At 39.7% G+C, this 17,375-nt stretch overlaps 1 protein-coding gene across 1 annotated transcript in view; it reads right to left on the minus strand.

Moving 5' to 3' along the window:
* Window positions 1-1,593: 1,593 nt before the first annotated feature.
* The window catches only part of ARFGAP3 (ARF GTPase activating protein 3), a 39,503-nt gene continuing 23,721 nt past the window's right edge, over window positions 1,594-17,375 (minus strand). Inside the window, exons 11-16 of the mRNA XM_076343717.1 lie at window positions 16,888-17,010; window positions 9,871-10,008; window positions 8,515-8,638; window positions 7,383-7,473; window positions 3,425-3,546; window positions 1,594-2,724 (exon numbers count right to left, since the gene is read on the minus strand). Coding sequence (XP_076199832.1) covers window positions 2,707-2,724; window positions 3,425-3,546; window positions 7,383-7,473; window positions 8,515-8,638; window positions 9,871-10,008; window positions 16,888-17,010 — 616 coding nt within the window. The 3' untranslated portion in view covers window positions 1,594-2,706. The remainder of the gene's footprint in view (window positions 2,725-3,424; window positions 3,547-7,382; window positions 7,474-8,514; window positions 8,639-9,870; window positions 10,009-16,887; window positions 17,011-17,375) is intronic.

Here is a 17,375-nt window from a genome sequence, read left to right on the forward strand (position 1 = left end):
CTGCCATCATTCAGTTCCAGCTTTGAAAAAGCAAGATGTGTAACTGTAGTAAGAGAGGATTAAGGGAAGAACTGCAAAAAAATGCAACTGGTGACCAGTGCCAAGTTTCACTTGCAAACTTGTCAGAAAAACAGATCCAATACATGGTTTTATCATGCATTCTAAAACCTGTGATGCTTGCAGCGGCATCAGTCATTTGCCCCTCTTATCAGAGGCTGACAAACGTCTTTGAAAGCAAAAGATGAGAGACAGGAAAAGGACACACAAGAAAGCAGGAATGCAAACCTCATTTTAAGTTTAGACTTTTTCTCCCTTTGACCCAGTCCAATCAAATCCTGCAGGATCAGAGGTGCCATGGCATCCTGAAGTCCCAGGAGACTAGAGGAGTCAAAGCTGGCTCTTCCAGTGTACATGGCAACCCCTCCCCACCTCTATTTGATAAAACGCAGTGACAGCTCATGGGTTTATTAAAGACACAAATAGGTGTACTGGGGGTCAAGAGCTATTCATCCAGCCATTGTGTCAAGAGAATGTCAAGAGAACGTATTAGCAGTACACAGGTTGCCATAAAGAATCTGCAACAACAAATCCAATTTATGTTGAACTGCACAATATTCCTGAAAATATTGAATTGTCGTTCACCAGTAAGAGAACGTTGTGATGTAATCTTCAGATTGCAGCAAAAAGGAAAAAGTTTATACATCTGTTAGAGTTGCACGTTTTATGGCATTTAAGATAACCCCATAGTTGTTTCCTGCTAGAACTTCTTACTTTGTACTGAAAATACTGATTTTTCATATTTTCCATCTGTGAGCAGTTCTCTGTATTGCAATGATGCATAAAAAATGCACACAATTATTTCAGTGTAGGGGATCTCACATACACTTTCCTATATGAGAAACCACGGGAGGTGACAGGACTACATTTTGTTATACTTCACTGTCTTAATTTAAGCAACTGCATCCATACACAAATGTCTAAATATGCAGCCTAGTTATCAGAGAAGCAGGTCTTCTGCAAGTCACTGGATGCTGTTGGTATATCGCAACTCTGAAAATCAGACCACTTCTTACTTGTAACAAATTTACTACTGTGTGTAGACTTAACTGAAAGAGTAGTTTGAAAACTGAGAATCGTTACCTGTAATTAGAGAAAACCAATGCAAGCCCCGACCCGTATATTTTCTGGTTGTATTAGCAAAATCATCTCTATAGGGTGTGAAAGGAGAAAACAAAGCAAGTCTTTTATTGTAAAGCTCTACAGTTAAGCAGAACAAATGCTCATCTTGTACTACTCTCAAAAAAGAAAGATCATTTTTTGATTAATAAATCTAAACGCAACAGCCACAAGAGAAAGTTAGCAGAACTAAGAGTTAAATATAAAACGCAGCTAGAAATTAAAAACCAAATACAGCTATACTGCTAACTGTATTTCAACACAGTATTTCAATACAGTAGCTTATTTTCCAGCCCAGCCTTTGTGTTTTGATTTCTAAATCACTATAGCAATTTAATAAGAAAAGCTAGTTTCCCTAATTGAAACTGTAGAGACAGAATACAGATGGCAGTATTTAGAAAGCTGGAGACTAGTGTCTGCACATAGAAATTTAATTAAAAAATGAGTTTATGTCAATTGTTTTTATTAGGTATCAGCAGTTTAAAAATTTGAATTAAGAAATAAAGTTACAGAACAGAATTAACTTGAGCTCATTCTTGGTTGTGAGGTTTTTTTCTTCAAGGTCATAATCATTTTTAAACAGGATGTCATCAGCAATAAATTCTAGACTGTCTAAAACACAGCCCCACCATTTCCTCATTCAGTATTTCATAATTTATCAAAACATTAAGATTGTTCTAAACATTTTTAACATTTAACTAACTACTCTATTAGGTCCTGTATATATTTTAATTTTTTTTCCAATTTGTACACAATACAGATTTTTAAAAAGCACTTAAGGATTCTATATTGCAATTTTTTGTAACTTTCAAAACTAGGAATAAATAGCTTGTTCCCATGACAAGATGAAATCCACTATTCAATATACCACGTGTCTTGTCTTCTCCATACCTCACATCTAAGCATACAATTTTCTAGCAGGAATATTGTTTTAAAACACTAATTCCCCATCACTTTAATGCACATCTATTTATGACTGCAAGAGCTTCTACTTCCTGATAAGTGCAGGTTTAACTTAGTTCTCTATTTTGCTACAGTCCACTAAATACCACCTCAGCATATGCTTAATTTACATTTTCTTCTCCACAGCTCGTAAGACAGTCAGAAGACAAGTTATGACTGGTGAGTAAGGATGCAACTGCACTGAGGTTTCTGTTAGGAAGCCCCATTTCCAATGTACGCGTTCATCCTTCTTTCTCTTTCCTGCCTCACAGCCAAAACAGTAATAAAATAAAGCTTCCAACATCTAACATTAAGGTCACTAAGAAATACAAGACCGTAAAGGAGGAAAAAAAAAAAAAGCAGCATATGCAATGTAACAAGTTGCTACAAGATTTCTGCTCTGTAAAGATGAACTAGCAGTAAGAAGAGGCTGAGCCAGAAAGCTGCACTAGGAAACAAAAATGCTGGAACAAGTAAAAACATCAACAGTCTTAAGGCAACCTTCATTCGAATCAGCAGTGTGATTACTCGTGTAGCTGAAGAGCTAATCCTTCTTTAGTGTACTTAATTATGTCGATACAAAAGATGTTATGAACCATATCGATCCTAGAAAAGTAAAACAAAGACAGACATGAGTATGTTTTCCATTGAAAGAAATTAGTTTTACTTACATTTGTAAAATAAATAGTAGTTTAATTCTTAAAGACTTAAAGAAAATTGACCGGCGCTTCCAAGAACTGGAGTTTACGGTTAAACTCCAGGATAATGAGCCTGATTTTCAAACACCCGAGAGCTCCCACTGACCTCATATAGGAAACGCAAACTAACTGGAGCATGAAGCATGCTTTACACTATTGAGACCAGGATGTCTTAATTTTGTACACAAACATGGATCAAAGGTATTACTGTCAAGTCAGTTAAAGAGCCAATTCAAGAGTTGGGCTATATGATCGCTGTAGGTCCCTTCCAACTAAACTATTCTATTCTGAGTTATGAACTATTATTACTTTAAAAAAAAAGTGACAGCAAATAACTTCCATTATGAAATTTTTGTTTCAATTGTAAGAAAAGAAATAAACTGTATAAGGGAAAAGGCAAAAAAGATACTCTAAGGAAGGTGAGCTATCAGCTATAGATATATTTTTAAAAGGATAAAGATCTACTGTCTACCATGAGAGGTCTACAAAGCTCAAAACCAAATTCATTATTTTCTCCCTAAAGATGATTCAACAGCAGGATCCATGATACTAAATCCCTACAAAAAGACTTTAACTGATGGTTAATATATTGCAATATTTTTACTAACCTGTATAGATGTCATGACCCCATTAGCCAGTACAGAAAGTTTTCCAGCCACTGATTTCACTCCTTGTTTAAACTGAGCTATATCAGGAGCTGAAGGCAAGACATTTGTAATATTGTAGCTTCCTAAAAGGAGAACACACACACACAAGAAGAAAACAGAATTTCATATTAAAAGCAGCCTTTTTTTCCCCCTGAAGTACAATATACTACTAGGAGCACTAAATACCCATGCCTGATCGACACTGTAAAAAACACTAGGCATCGATCTCCAATTTCTTAAATGCACCTTCCTTTTAATTTTTTTCAGTTGTTCATAATTCCACTCAGAGTGTCATCTTCTACACTTTATATTCCCAGCTGAGCAATTAGTGTTTGGATGATGTATGATTTATTCTGCACTTTCAATCTGCTGCAATGTTCTTTGTCTTGTATCCTATCCAGCTGTTATTACCTTGCAATTTAAAGATGAATGCACTTCAGTGGTGGCTGAAGGGATGAACCCTATTTGTGTACATGCGTAGGTATGCTTTGCATGCTGGATATACACACATATTTTGCATTACTACATCTGAGGCTTGGAAAATTCTATAGAAATTATAGTAAAGGTAAGTAAGTTTTAAAACTCCAAAACAAAGCTGGCAATCCAGCCTTCCTTAAAGCCAATATAGTTCGGCCAGGAAGTGTTAGCTCTACTGCTGTTATGAAAAGTATAGGCCTAAAGATAACAGAAATCAAAAATGTTTCAAAACTAACGGCACGGTAAGTATTAACACGCTAACAATTACAATCACCCACTCATTTGCAAAAAGAATTACTGCCACGCCTTAATATTAAATACCTGATACTGTAAAAGGCGCAAATGGCAGTAAACCAGCATCACAGAACTATGATCTCGGGAATAAATGGGGCTTCTGAGAAGAAGCATCCCCAGACTGTTTTCAAGATGGAGACTGCAATCTGTAGCCTTAATTTAGACATGTAGCCAACTGACAGTCGTAATGGGCCCGAACACAACGGGTAACCTGTGAGCAGTGACTGAACCTCGGACAAGCTCGTCCAGCCGCAGACTCCACAACCCGCACAACTGTAACTCCTTTTGACAGCAGCTCCATACAGAACATTGCTACGCACTGGCAACCCTGTCTTCTCCTTTTTTTCTTTTTGAACAGGGGTGCAGGAGGAGGAGGAGAGAGAGAACCTGCAGCTCCTCTCTTCACGGGAAATTAAAGGCACCTGCCTTGTTAGCAGGCCAAGACAGACATTACTGTAGATAATTTGATTTGCCTAAGCTAAGTGGCTGGTTCCTAGCAGCAGATGCATAGTCACATTCAGAGAGCTTCCCACCCCATCCTTTAAAGCCGGCTAGTAGCTGTTTCTACAACGCACAGGCACACTTGTTTATAGATTATTTTCAAAAATTCACTGTCACTGAGACAGCCCTATTTCTGAACTGTAATTTTGACTCCCTTACGATCTGTTCCATTTATCAAATGCTTCAGCATTTTTGTTATTAAAGTCAAAGTAATGGAAATAAAACTTGCAGATATAAATAACCTGAGAAAGGCTCTAACGGCTTCTCAGCCACATGAATTTTCTGGTTTTTCTGGTTATGTATGGTTGCAGGAAAAACTTCTTGTAAATGAGACAGGAAAGCAACTCTTTTTCTTGTGATTTCCTTCAAAAGCAGCATCTACGAGTCAGCCATCTGACATGCCATCTTTCATAAGCAACAGGACTGATACAATGCAAAGTAAAAGCATTTTCTTGCAGCCCCCTCTTTTTGGTGAATAGTTCCTACAGCATTCTGAACAAAAGCAAGCATCCCAAAACTGTTCTACCCTAAAATCTCAGCAGTGCTCATAAAAACAACGTCAGATTCAAAGGACATTTTATTCTGGCAAGGACCCCAGAATTACAGCAGCATTTTTGTTGCCAGCCTCCTGTCTCCTCGTAACCTTTATTTTAATGGAACTGATGATGGCCTTGGCAATAATTCAACACCAGACAAGCTATCAGTGCAGTAGAATTTCTCCAAGAAGGGCCATTGTCAAAAGATAAGTCTTTGGGGTTGGGGGTGTAACAGAAAAACATGCAGGAAACAAAGATGCTGTGGACTGAATATAGTGTGAACGAATAATATACAAACTAATAATTCCTGGTGCTTTTTTTCCTCACTATTATTTTAGAGCAGTTAACAACCCACAAAATTTAGCAGAAGTTTAGTCTTTGTAATATAACTTTAAATTTACTGTTGGGTTACATGCCAGTCACAGAGAGTAACTAACCTCAAGTTGCAGGCAGGTATTTTTCATTCCAGTATTAGGAATCTCTGCATTCCCTCACAAGCCCCTCACAAGCCCCAAGAACCTTTCTAAGTGGTCAATGGTGAATAATCATGTGTGCACAATTCACGTACACATAGTAAACATTATATAATTGCCCTTAAGTACCCTTATTCAGAATACGGTGAGAATCTTATCACGTATATATGTATATGTACGTAGAAAGGCACATTCATCCACACATATACACACAGAGATATATATATCAGCCAATTTGCCCCATCTTTAGCTTATATTTACCTTTTCCTAGTTCATTCTCTTATTCATTACTGTGTAAAAACCCCACAAATTACAGGAAATATTAATTCCATATAAAATAATTTGTATGTAAGAAAATTAAAAGGATGAAGAAAGTACTATTCAACAATAGCTAGATAACAAAATATTTGTTATCACGATTCCATATATTATTGAAAAAATTATTGTTTACAAATTCAGAAAGAAACACTATTTCTTTATGTTCCCATCATCTTTTTCAATCACAAGTATGACATCATGTTGAAAATATTCTTTCAAGTGGCTAAAGTAACTTACCATGATTTCTGCTTTATGTCTCCTCCCCTCCTTAATTGTTTTGGTTTGTTTGGTTTTTTTAACATTTCAATTGACTAAAATCCAGCTTAAGTAACTGGTAACAGGAGTTATTTCTCTACTAGCCAGTGTATTCAAAACTTGCTTTCAGGGGATCAAAACTGAATAGTCATGTGGCTTTTTTTTCTTCCAACTTTTCCAAAGTAAAATCAGATGCTGCATACTGTTTTTTTTTCCAGCCTATTCATGTAATTACTCACAGATTTTGAGTTCTTCAGTAATTCTTTTTTTCCATTTCTTTACAAGTTACGAAATGAAACCCAACTGATCAGGTCAGTAAAATATTCCAGTATTTCTTACTTTTTCTATTTCACATTATTGCACTACCCAAAAAGTGTGTTGGAAAGAATGAGAGATTTTCAACAGCCTAAGGGGCTACTTTTCAGTCAATCTAACCTAATACTTCTTCATTTCTAATTTGATGAACTATAATCTCCAGTGTAAGGTGTTCCAACAAATCTTTTAAACAGACAAACCGATGGCAAAATTCCCTTAACAATTTGGCAAGACCAGTGTTAGAAGCAGATATCCCAATGAATGGATATGCCATGCAACAGATTACATGGGAATTTCAAGGCCACTAACATTTTATTAATGATTCCTCTTAGATTCAATATTATTATGACATCTATTTTCACATATATAAATATAAGTTACTTATGGTAACAAAAAAATCTACCTGACAGTCAATTTAGGTGTTGTCTCGTTTGTTTTTATAATCAAATATTAGTTTTTCTTTGATAAAAATTATTTATGATATAGTCAGCCTATTATTTGCAACAAGTTACATAAAAAAAAGTATAAAATATTGAACTTACTGAACTGAAAATACAGAACTTGAAATTTTTGTTTTAAATAATGACTACACCTGTCATGCTTGTTTGACCTACTAGCAATACTAATGCATACTGCACTTTGCACATTTCTTACAGAATACAGCAACAGCTAGCTGATAAGTGGAACTAGAAGCAGAGTACCAGAGCATTTCCCGCTGCACGCTAGTTTCTCACTCTGTTCAGTATGTACCTGCTGGTTGTTTTTTCTGATCTTCAAACAAGTCAGCTGAACTTATAGAGGAGCTTCCAGAAAGTCTTTCTAGTCGAGCCCTTGCTTCATACTACAAAAGAATTGAGAAGAAAAAGTATTGTAACAGCATGCTGTCATCTTTTGAGGTCATGTCAGATAATTCGTGAGAGTACAGATACAGTTTTAGAACATACAAATCCAGCTGAAGTTGACCATTCTGAAAGCTGTTCCCATTTCTAGTTTTCACATGACTTACACGGTGTGAGTTTGTCATCATCTCAACTCATTTCTGAGTTGATCGAAGAGTGACATTTACCATTGCGACACCAAGAGGCCTACCCACTGTTAGCTACCCTAAAAAAGGGGACTGCTGAAAAGGCAGAGGAGAATGAACTACACAACCATTAAACATAACAACTAAAAAGTGTGAAATGCAGTGGTTGGGTAGGATAAGGAAAAAGCACTGCAGTTAGCATCATGTTAACCTTTCTAATCACGATGCTTTTAATTCAACTTTTTCTGAGTTCCTTGGGAACGGTAATACATTGATTATATTTTTTTTACATTACTGTTTACATTGTTAGTTTTTCATTAAAAATAGATTTTTTTAAATGATGCCTTGCCTCCAAAATGCAACACTATCAATCTGGTTTTTATTCCTAGGCTGATTCAATTACATGTTATTTGTTGAACCGTTTATCTGCTTACGTAGCCTTACAATAGTAATAAAGTTTCCAAGTAACAAACACAGAGGGGACAGCTGTTTTAACAATGGTTTGTTAGCATCAGTTTGGGTATTTAGAACAAAAGAAGTAAGCCTTCACCCAGCATCAGGCTGATTCTTTCAAAAATGAAGACTGCTGAATCATAGGCTACCACTTCTATCAGAGAGGAATGATGTTGGAGGTAAAGTCCTACTTGCAGCTGCAACTCCTTAGGAAATACTAAACTATCAGAGTTATCACAGACTTGTATATTTCTATCAAACAAATATTCAAGTGGACATAATTCTATAACCTTACTAATTCTACCAATTTTAACTATTTATTGCCTTCTCTCTATACAAGAACACCATGTTTATAGTCAAAGAACATTTAACATTCAAAAATATTTATCACTGCTTTCTACTTACATCAGCATGATCTTGCCTTCCAAAATACATGTCTGATGAAATTGCTTTTACATTGCCAAATTTTTTTTGTGCCTCATCTGTGTTTAAAGATGGTTCATATTCAGGCTTACGACGAGATGTAGGCCTAAAAGAAAAATAAACTGCATTAGTGAGTGTAACTTTTATTTATATCATGGCAGAACGCAATAAATCAAACAAGAAGCACTACCATCTTTGTTTTGCGAAGCCTAGAATACAACTGTGATTTTTTTTTTTTTAATAAAAATTAAATCAGTATGAACCCAGGATAAAGAAATTCAGATAACTAAGTTGATATAGCAGCAAATAAAATTCCAGTGACAGTTTTACAAGATGTTGAAAACATAGTATTTCAAATTCATCAATCCTGTATCTTTATTTTCAGAGTTCATTTAAAAAGCAAGCCAAAATTATGTCAACAAGGACAGAATATTTCTACAAAACCTCAAAAAACCAAAAACACAATGTCAGTGAAATTCAGATTTCAACTAATAGTACAAAAAGATTCAACATCCTTTGAACTGTCACTGCCTTCCACCTCAAACATACATACTCAACACTTGCTTTTTTCTTTTTTTTTTTTTTAAATAAATGTACTCAAATAAGGAAGTGATAATGTTAGGGACATGAACCCCTATTTTGTGTAATATGCATCACTGGTCCAGTCTTTAGGAAACAACTGAACATGTTTGTGTTTAAAAAAAAAAAGTTGTACTGAAGTGCACAAACTGCATTGTACAGGTAAATGAAAATACAGGTAATAAGAACAGAAGCAGAAAACACCAACCAAGCACACAAACCCCCACATTCTTATATTTTCCACTTGATTACAAAGATAAAAACACAGTTGTCAGAAAAGAAATATACTCATTTTTTATCATCGCAACAATCAGACCTGTTGTTTGCAAGTATCTTTAGTACCTTCATCCTGAAAGCTGAGTACCCTACAGTTTCATTCATTTGGTAACTGGGTTCTGCTTGGTTCATTAGGCAATAAACAAAGCAGGGAAAGCAAGTAGCTCTCAGGACAACACAAATATTTGAGTTTCTCTCCACATCTTTTGTCTACTTCTTTTTTTGCTGAAACGCTTTGGAAATTACCTCCAGTACATATACTCTACAGCACTGCGCAAAACAGTGCTTAAAATGTAAAATAACTAAACAGGAAATTCAGCTTACAAAGGAAATTCAGCCAGGAAGTCCCTTGACTGCTCATTAAAGTTATGGCCAAATTTTCCCTCTAGACTGAAAAAAATCCCACTACTGTGACCCGGACTCAAATCATACTAACAAGCTTGGCCTTGCTGTACAAAAATCAGTTACATTTTCTTTGTATACCTGTCTGAAAATCCTGTACTTTTTGAAGTTAACATTACATCAACATCTCTACTGTTATTTTCTTTCTTCCAAAAAGAATCTGTATTGTCATCCCATTTAGAGAAAGTGCTGCTCCTCAAATCTGAAGAATCATAGTACCTAAAATAAAAGAAGAAAAAAAAGTCTTGAAAAAGTAGGAACTTTATATTGTTAAATAAATATTGTTTTAGTAAGTGTTCACTAGCAAGTAGGTTTTCAGCACAATGGTAGTTGTCAGTGAATAATTTGGATTTCATAACATTGGTTAGAAGCTTTGAATCCAATGGATTTTTAGGTTTTTGCACGCATATTTAACCAAATGAAAAGTTCAGCCTTTCTTTAGGCTGGACATGGTCATGAATATGCAGTGGACTGCCTGAAAGATCTGGTCCCACCAAATACAGCAGAGCAAAGTTCTTAGTACTTCAAAGTATTATTTCTTCTTTAGTGTCAGACAAAGCACTGGGAAGAACATTATCAAGATACCTGACTGGTTTAAGAGCTTCAGGAGCTAAGAAAACTTCAGGATCGACCCTATGAGCAAGGCATCATGATGATCCTACAAGGTAAGGTAGCCTGCTCATAAAGGCCTGGTGCTCTTGACACTCTATACTAAGAAACCAGCTATGAAAAAAGCCACCACAACTTTCAAGGCACTGAACACTCCAGAGATCCAAGAGCACCTAACCCATGGCATCCAATTGTGCTGTGGTTTCACATGGGGCAAACTTTTCTAACTAAGGGGCTGACAGTGGCTAATCTCACAGTTCCATACAAGTCAATCCATAAGCTACACAAGCAGAGAATCTGCTCCCATTTTCTGAGGCATCAAAAAACATAGTTCAGAGCAGTAAGGAAAGCCCTTGTCTCTGGTTCTGTATATATATTTTAAATACAAGTATTAGTATTAAATACCTCTGACCTTTGTAACATGTTTTATCAAAACAATGCTAGATAACATATTTCTTAAAAGTGAGTCTTAATTTAATACGACAATCTTCTCCTGTATATCAAAACTGCAGGGAAAACACAAACAGAAAGAAAAGGGAAAAAAAAATGAAGCATGTTTGTCAATTCCAGTAATACCTTATCTTGACCTTTTCCCCTCTGATTATTTACACATATCTAAACTTATATGGAAAACACTTGAAAAAAAAAAAAAACCTATTAAAATGCCAAAGATTAAAAATTTCCCTTTGTGGTTAAATAAACTTTCTTAAAGTTTGCGTACGACCAGTTGGGGAGTAAGATGATCAAAATGACAGGAGTCTAGCAGAATGGAATCATTCAATAGAACAAGCACAGGATATTAAAGTCTGCACCTATATTTTGTGAAAAGCACCTTTAAAAAAAACTTTCTCCATGTTTGTGTTATGAATAGTCAGGACACTGTTTTTGCAGTTTATGAGAAATGTGACACCTTCAGCAGCAAAGTCTCCCATCTCTGCCCATGTAAAATAGCAGAGACAGATCTGGAATGAACTTCTACAAGAAACTGGAGTCTCTCCCCTTCTCTCCTGACAGACAAGGGGAAGTGCATTTAGCACTCTGAGCAAAGGAGATTCACTGCAATGCAGTCTTCATCTTCACAGTATCAACCCACAGAGTGGATGTTACACACAGTAGATTCCTGAAGGTATTTTTTTTCCTGCTAAATGAGGCTTTTTACCCCCTCCACCTTTTGCATACAGGTGGAAAATCCAAAGTAAGAGTCATAGACGAAAGTTGAAAAGAAAGGAAAATCACAGAATCTACTTTTTGGGGCACAGCACTATACCAATTCAATCTTTCACTGTTCCCGTGAGCTTAGGTTGTTTTCAGTGCAGTATCACAGGTAATATAAATAAAAGGAACGCAGAAAGTAGGTGGTATTCCAAATTTCTTCATTCAGCTGCCTCTGTCCCTTACATCAGCTTAGAAATATGGCAAGGCACTACATGTTTTCCTACAACCAGTGTCATTTTCTTTTCGCCTGACTTCTCAGTTTCTACGTCGTATGTTCCCATGGTAGCGGAGTGTAGAAGCACAGTGTACAATCTGCAAGGAAGCTACTACATAGCAAAGCTCTTATTCCTGCCCACCCAATGAAGAAGCCACAGCAATCTTTAAAAGTTCCATATGGATGTGTAATAACAAACAAGGCGGGGTGTGTGTGTCTATATATATAGGAAGCCATCCAATCTCACAATGGCCATCAAGACCACGGGACGGTGCAGGGGCTACAAGAGCTGATTTGAATAAAATTACTTATTTTCTCCATCCTTCCCTTTCAGATTTTCCTAACTTTGCAAAATACTTCTTCACTACTTGGGTGGGGCAGAGGGAGAAAGAAAAACTGCATTTAACAGAAAATAAAATTTTACATTATTATGTTAATAAAGATTTTATTAATTGTAGCAAAAAGAAAAATTAAAATCCAAGGATTTTGAGAGGCTTCAATTATATATCTAAACCTTGAGACATTTAGCTTGCTTAACTTACAGATACTTATCAGCACTCTAATATCCAGCATGATTATTTTGCTTTTGGGCATATACTAAGATGATACTAAAATTACCTCCATTTCAAAGTCACAGCTTGGAATAAAGGATAATAACCACCTTAAAAACCTTACCAAGTCCAACAATCTGACTTTATGCTTTCTTTAAAGGGACTGAATTTATATACCACCTCCAATTAGATTCTACTATTGCTATAACTAGAACAAGAGCCAGGAACAGCTAGATTACAATTTATCTTCTAATTATTGAACCAAAACACATTAAAAAGCCTCTTCCATAATTCATCCTTTGCCTGCTAGTAGGCTTATGAATTATTTGAGAGCAGTAACAGTTCTTTTCAAGGAACAAAGAGAGAAGCACTGAAATGATACGTTTTATTTTACAGGACTGCTGCCAGTTTACTTGGTACCACATTTGCATTTCTGCCACTAGTGATTACACTATGAAGTAATGACACAAAAGCATTTGCGTTTTTATTTGCCTGTCTACAAGTAATTAGGTACAAATTTTCATGTTTCTGTGGCACCAATCCAATAAAAGCAGCTTATAAAAGCAACACCGGTTTCATAGAATCATAGAATCGTTAAGGTTGGAAAAGACCCCTAAGATCATCGGGTCCAACCGTCAACCCAACACCACCATGCCCACTAAACCATGTCCCTAAGCACCAGATCTACACGTCTTTTAAATACTTCCAGGGATGGTGACTCAACCACTTCCCTGGGCAGCCTGTTCCAATGTTTAACCACTCTTTCAGTAAAGAAATTTTTCCTCGTGTCCAATCTAAACCTCCCCTGGCGCAACTTGAGGCCATTTCCTCTTGTCCTATCACTAGTTACTTGGGAGAAGAGACCAACACCCACCTCGCCACAACCTCCTTTCAGGTAGTTGTAGAGTGCAATAAGGTCTCCCCTCAGCCTCCTTTTCTCCAGGCTAAACAACCCCAGTTCCCTCAGCCGCTCCTCATAAGACTTGTTCTCCAGACCGTTCACCAGCTTCGTTGCTCTTCTCTGGACACGCTCCAGCACCTTGACGTCCTTCTTGGCTCTCTTTTTGTCATTAATATATTGGCAAAAACAGTTTTTGTTGTCTCTAACAACAGCGGCCAGATTGAGTTCTAGCTGGGCTTTTGCCTTTCTCATTTCCTCTCTGCACGACCTAACAAGATCCTTGTACTCTTCTTGAGTTGCCTGCCCCTTCTTCCACAAGTGGTAAACTCTCCTTTTTTTCCTGAGTCCCAGCAAAAGCTCCCCGTTCAGCCAGGCCGGTCATCTTCCCTGCCCGTTCTTCTTAGAGCACATGGGGACAGCCTGCTCCTGCGCCTTTAAGACTTCCTTCTTGAAGAACGTCCAGCCTTCCTGGACCCCTTTGCCCTTCAGGACCGTCTCCTAAGGGACTCTCTCAACCAGCGTCCTGAACAGGCCAAAGTCTGCCCTCTGGAAGTCCATGGTTGCAGTTTTGCTGGCCCCTCTCCTTACTTCACCAAGAATCGAGAATTCTATCATTTCATGGTCGCTAAGCCCAAGACGGCCTCCGACCACCACATCTCCCACCAGTCCTTCTCTGTTTGTAAACAGCAGGTCGAGCGAGGCACCTCCCCGGTAGGCTCACTTACCAGCTGTGTCAGGAAGTTGTCTTCCACACACTCCAGGAACCTCCTAGAATGTTTCCTCTCTGCCGTGTTGTATTTCCAGCAGACATCTGGGAAGTTGAAATCCCCCACGAGAACAAGGGCTAGCAATTGTGAGACTTCTGCCAGCCGCTTGTAGAACGCTTCATCCGCCTCTTCATCCTGGTTGGGTGGTCTATAACAGACTCCCAGCAGGATATCTGCCTTGTTGGCCTTCCCCCTCATCCTTACCCATAAACATTCGACCGTATCATCATCACAATCGTTGACCTCTAGACAATCGAAACACTCCCTAACATACAGAGCCACCCCACCGCCTCTCCTTCCTCGCCTGTCCCTTCTGAAGAGTCTATAGCCATCCATTGCAGCACTCCAATTGTGGGAGTCACCCCACCATGTTTCTGTGATGGCGACTAAGTCATATCTATCTCACTGCACAATGGCTTCCAGCTCCTCCTGTTTGCCGCCCATGCTGCATGCATTGGTGTAGATGCACTTGAGCTGGGCTATCGATTTCGCCCCCAGCATTGGCATGCCACCCCATGGCTCATCTCTAGTGAGCCTGGTTTTATCCCCCTCCCTCTTCGAACCTAGTTTAAAGCCCTCTCGATGAGCCCCGCCAATTCATGAGCGAGAATCCTTTTCCCCCTGTGAGACAGCTGGACTCCATCTGTCGCCAGCAGGCCCGGTGCCGTGTAAACCTCCCCATGATCAAAAAAGCCAAAATTCCTCTGATGGCACCAGCCCCTGAGCCACGTGTTGATCAGATGTGTTTTCCTGTTCCTTTCAGCATTCTTCCCTGCCACTGTAGAGATTGAGGAAAACACCACCTGTGCTCCTGATCCTTCAACCAATCACCCCAGTGCCCTGAAGTCCCTTTTGATCGCTTCTGGACTTCTCACTGTAACCTCATCACTGCCAGCCTGTATAACCAGCAGCGGGTAGTAATCAGAAGGCCGTACCAGACCAGGGAGTTTCCTAGTAATGTCTCTGACCCGGGCCCCAGGGAGGCAGCAGACTTCCCTGTGATGGGTCTGGTCGGCATATTGGGCCCTCTGTTCCCCTCAGAAGGGAATCGCCTACGACAATTACCCTCCTTTTTTAATTAGCAGAAGCAGTCATAATGCATGGGGCTGACTGCCTCACCCTCGGCAACCCCCTGGATGGACCTTCATCTACATCCTCATTTGCCTGGCCCTCAAGTTCCAGGGCTCCGTATCTGTTGTGTAAGGGCAACTGGGAAGGTGAGGGAGGCCGGGCAGGGGTTCGCTTGGCACCCAGAGCAAGGACCTGTTTCCATTCCCCCGTGTCGCTTCGGTCCCCTCCTTCTGCCTGGTGGCAAGAGGGCAGGGAATCCTCTGCTTCTCGTGGAGCCTTCATCTGCTGCCTTTGCCTCGGGGACGGTAGGGTGCGGCTCCACCAATCTATCTCCCTCTCACACTCCCAGATACTCCTTAACCTTTCCACTTCCTCCTTCAGCTCTGCCACCAGGCTGAGCAGATCATCCACCTGGTCACACCGCACACAGGTGGTGTCTCTGCTGCCCTCCGGTACAAGTGACAGGCTCAGGCACTCCCTGCAGCCAGAGACCTGGACAGCTGTACGCTTGCGTGAGGGCTCCGTCCGGGTCACCACATTCCTTCTGGCGACGGCTTTCGGCTGAGTGGAAACCATAGCTGGTCCTCTTCTGGGAGGGCGACGACTACTAGTTGAGTTGGCCTCTAGGGCCAGGAGGGGGGCTGCGCCCCGCCCGCTCGCCTTCCCTGCACGCCCTGCCTGCGCCAATGCCGCGCCACGCCCTGCTGACCCGCCACGTCCTGTTTGCGGCGCTCCGGGCCGCTCGCGCTCCCTGGGGGCTGCTCCTGCACGTGAGGGGGTTCGGCCGCCGTCCCTCCGGTCCCCGCCCACGCTGCGTCAGAGCTGCCGCTCGTCAGGAGCTCTCTCCGCCGGCTCGGGGGGGGGGGTGGGGTGGTGGGGGGGGTGGTGGTGCTGGGGCACCCTCTCACCCCCTGTGCTTTGGCCTTCGCGGGTTTGGCCGCGGTTTTGCCGCTTTAGGAAGGGTCCCGCGGCGCGATCCTCCGCTCCGGAGCCCTTCGCCTGGGTGGCTTCCGAGGTTTCTATCTATCAGTCCAGAAACAGCCGTTTCATTGCAATTACTGCCTGTAGGACTAATGCTTTTTCTTCTCCCTCCCAACAGCAGTATTTTAGAATTTGCATTGCATTCATGCTCTGATCAAAAATTCATCAGTTATTTTTTGCTTACATTTTATGTTCAGATACATAAAAGTCTATCAAATAAGACTGCAGACATCTACACAATACATCCAACACACAATACCTCAAAAAGATTTAAGTTTTTGCATTTGGCATGCGTCCAGCTAAAAGTCTGATGCAACTGTAGTATACCTAGTACCAGACTTTGATACTTGTTTAATTTTAAATTGGAAGTAGAAGACGGTACCACAAGGAAGGAAAAAAAACCCAAACAAAACCAAATACAAGTCATTCTGACAAAAAATCAAAAATTCACTGGATTCGGTATACAGGAAATGAAAGCTTATATGGCAGCTGTCTGTGCAAGTAGAGACTAGACCCTGAACAAGACAAAACCTGTAAACACTAATTCAGACTACCTTCTCCTCAGAAAAAGTAACTCCTCCTTTTTATAAATACATCTGTAATAGAGGCAAGGTCAATTATTTCACAACTTCTCTGATTCAGATGTCCCCTGAAAATATGCTATGGGTGTAGACATGTCCAATTGTCTTCTGTTTTGATCTGAAGTTCCACATATATTGTGTATATTTGAATACATTAACTTGCACATACTTCTACCCCCACTCCAAATAAAAAGGTAATAAACATTACCTTGAACCAGAAGAGAAATATGAGTCTTCTACATCATCAGTGTACTTTTTCTTCGGCTTTGCAATTGCAGGTGTTTCCTGTTCTATTGTTTGCATATCTGAGGTGACTGAGTGAGAAATGCCACTGGGGACAGGAAGAAAATAAGTATGTAAAGAGATGACAAAGCTCACACCCTAAAAAATGGAAGAAATGAAAGCACAAATCTAGTTTCTGAAGCTTGCTGATAAAGCCCAAGCTATACAAACATTTAAGAAGAAAGGAGGAATGCGGGGGGGAAGCCCTGGAAAATGCAACTGTAGTTCCCTGAAGTAGTGACAGGACTTCTGAACACACAGACCATTCCAACAGCTGGAAAACACAGCAATGTGACTTTTTCAGAGTTTTGGCTTGTAAAAGACAGACTATACTTAGGTTGGTACTGTTCACTGAAAACATCCTGGCTACCTTCCTCACAGTCAGCTAATGGAGGCAAACACCCTACAGCCATG

Source organism: Aptenodytes patagonicus, chromosome 1 (assembly GCF_965638725.1).
Source record: "Aptenodytes patagonicus chromosome 1, bAptPat1.pri.cur, whole genome shotgun sequence".
NCBI lineage: Eukaryota > Metazoa > Chordata > Aves > Sphenisciformes > Spheniscidae > Aptenodytes > Aptenodytes patagonicus.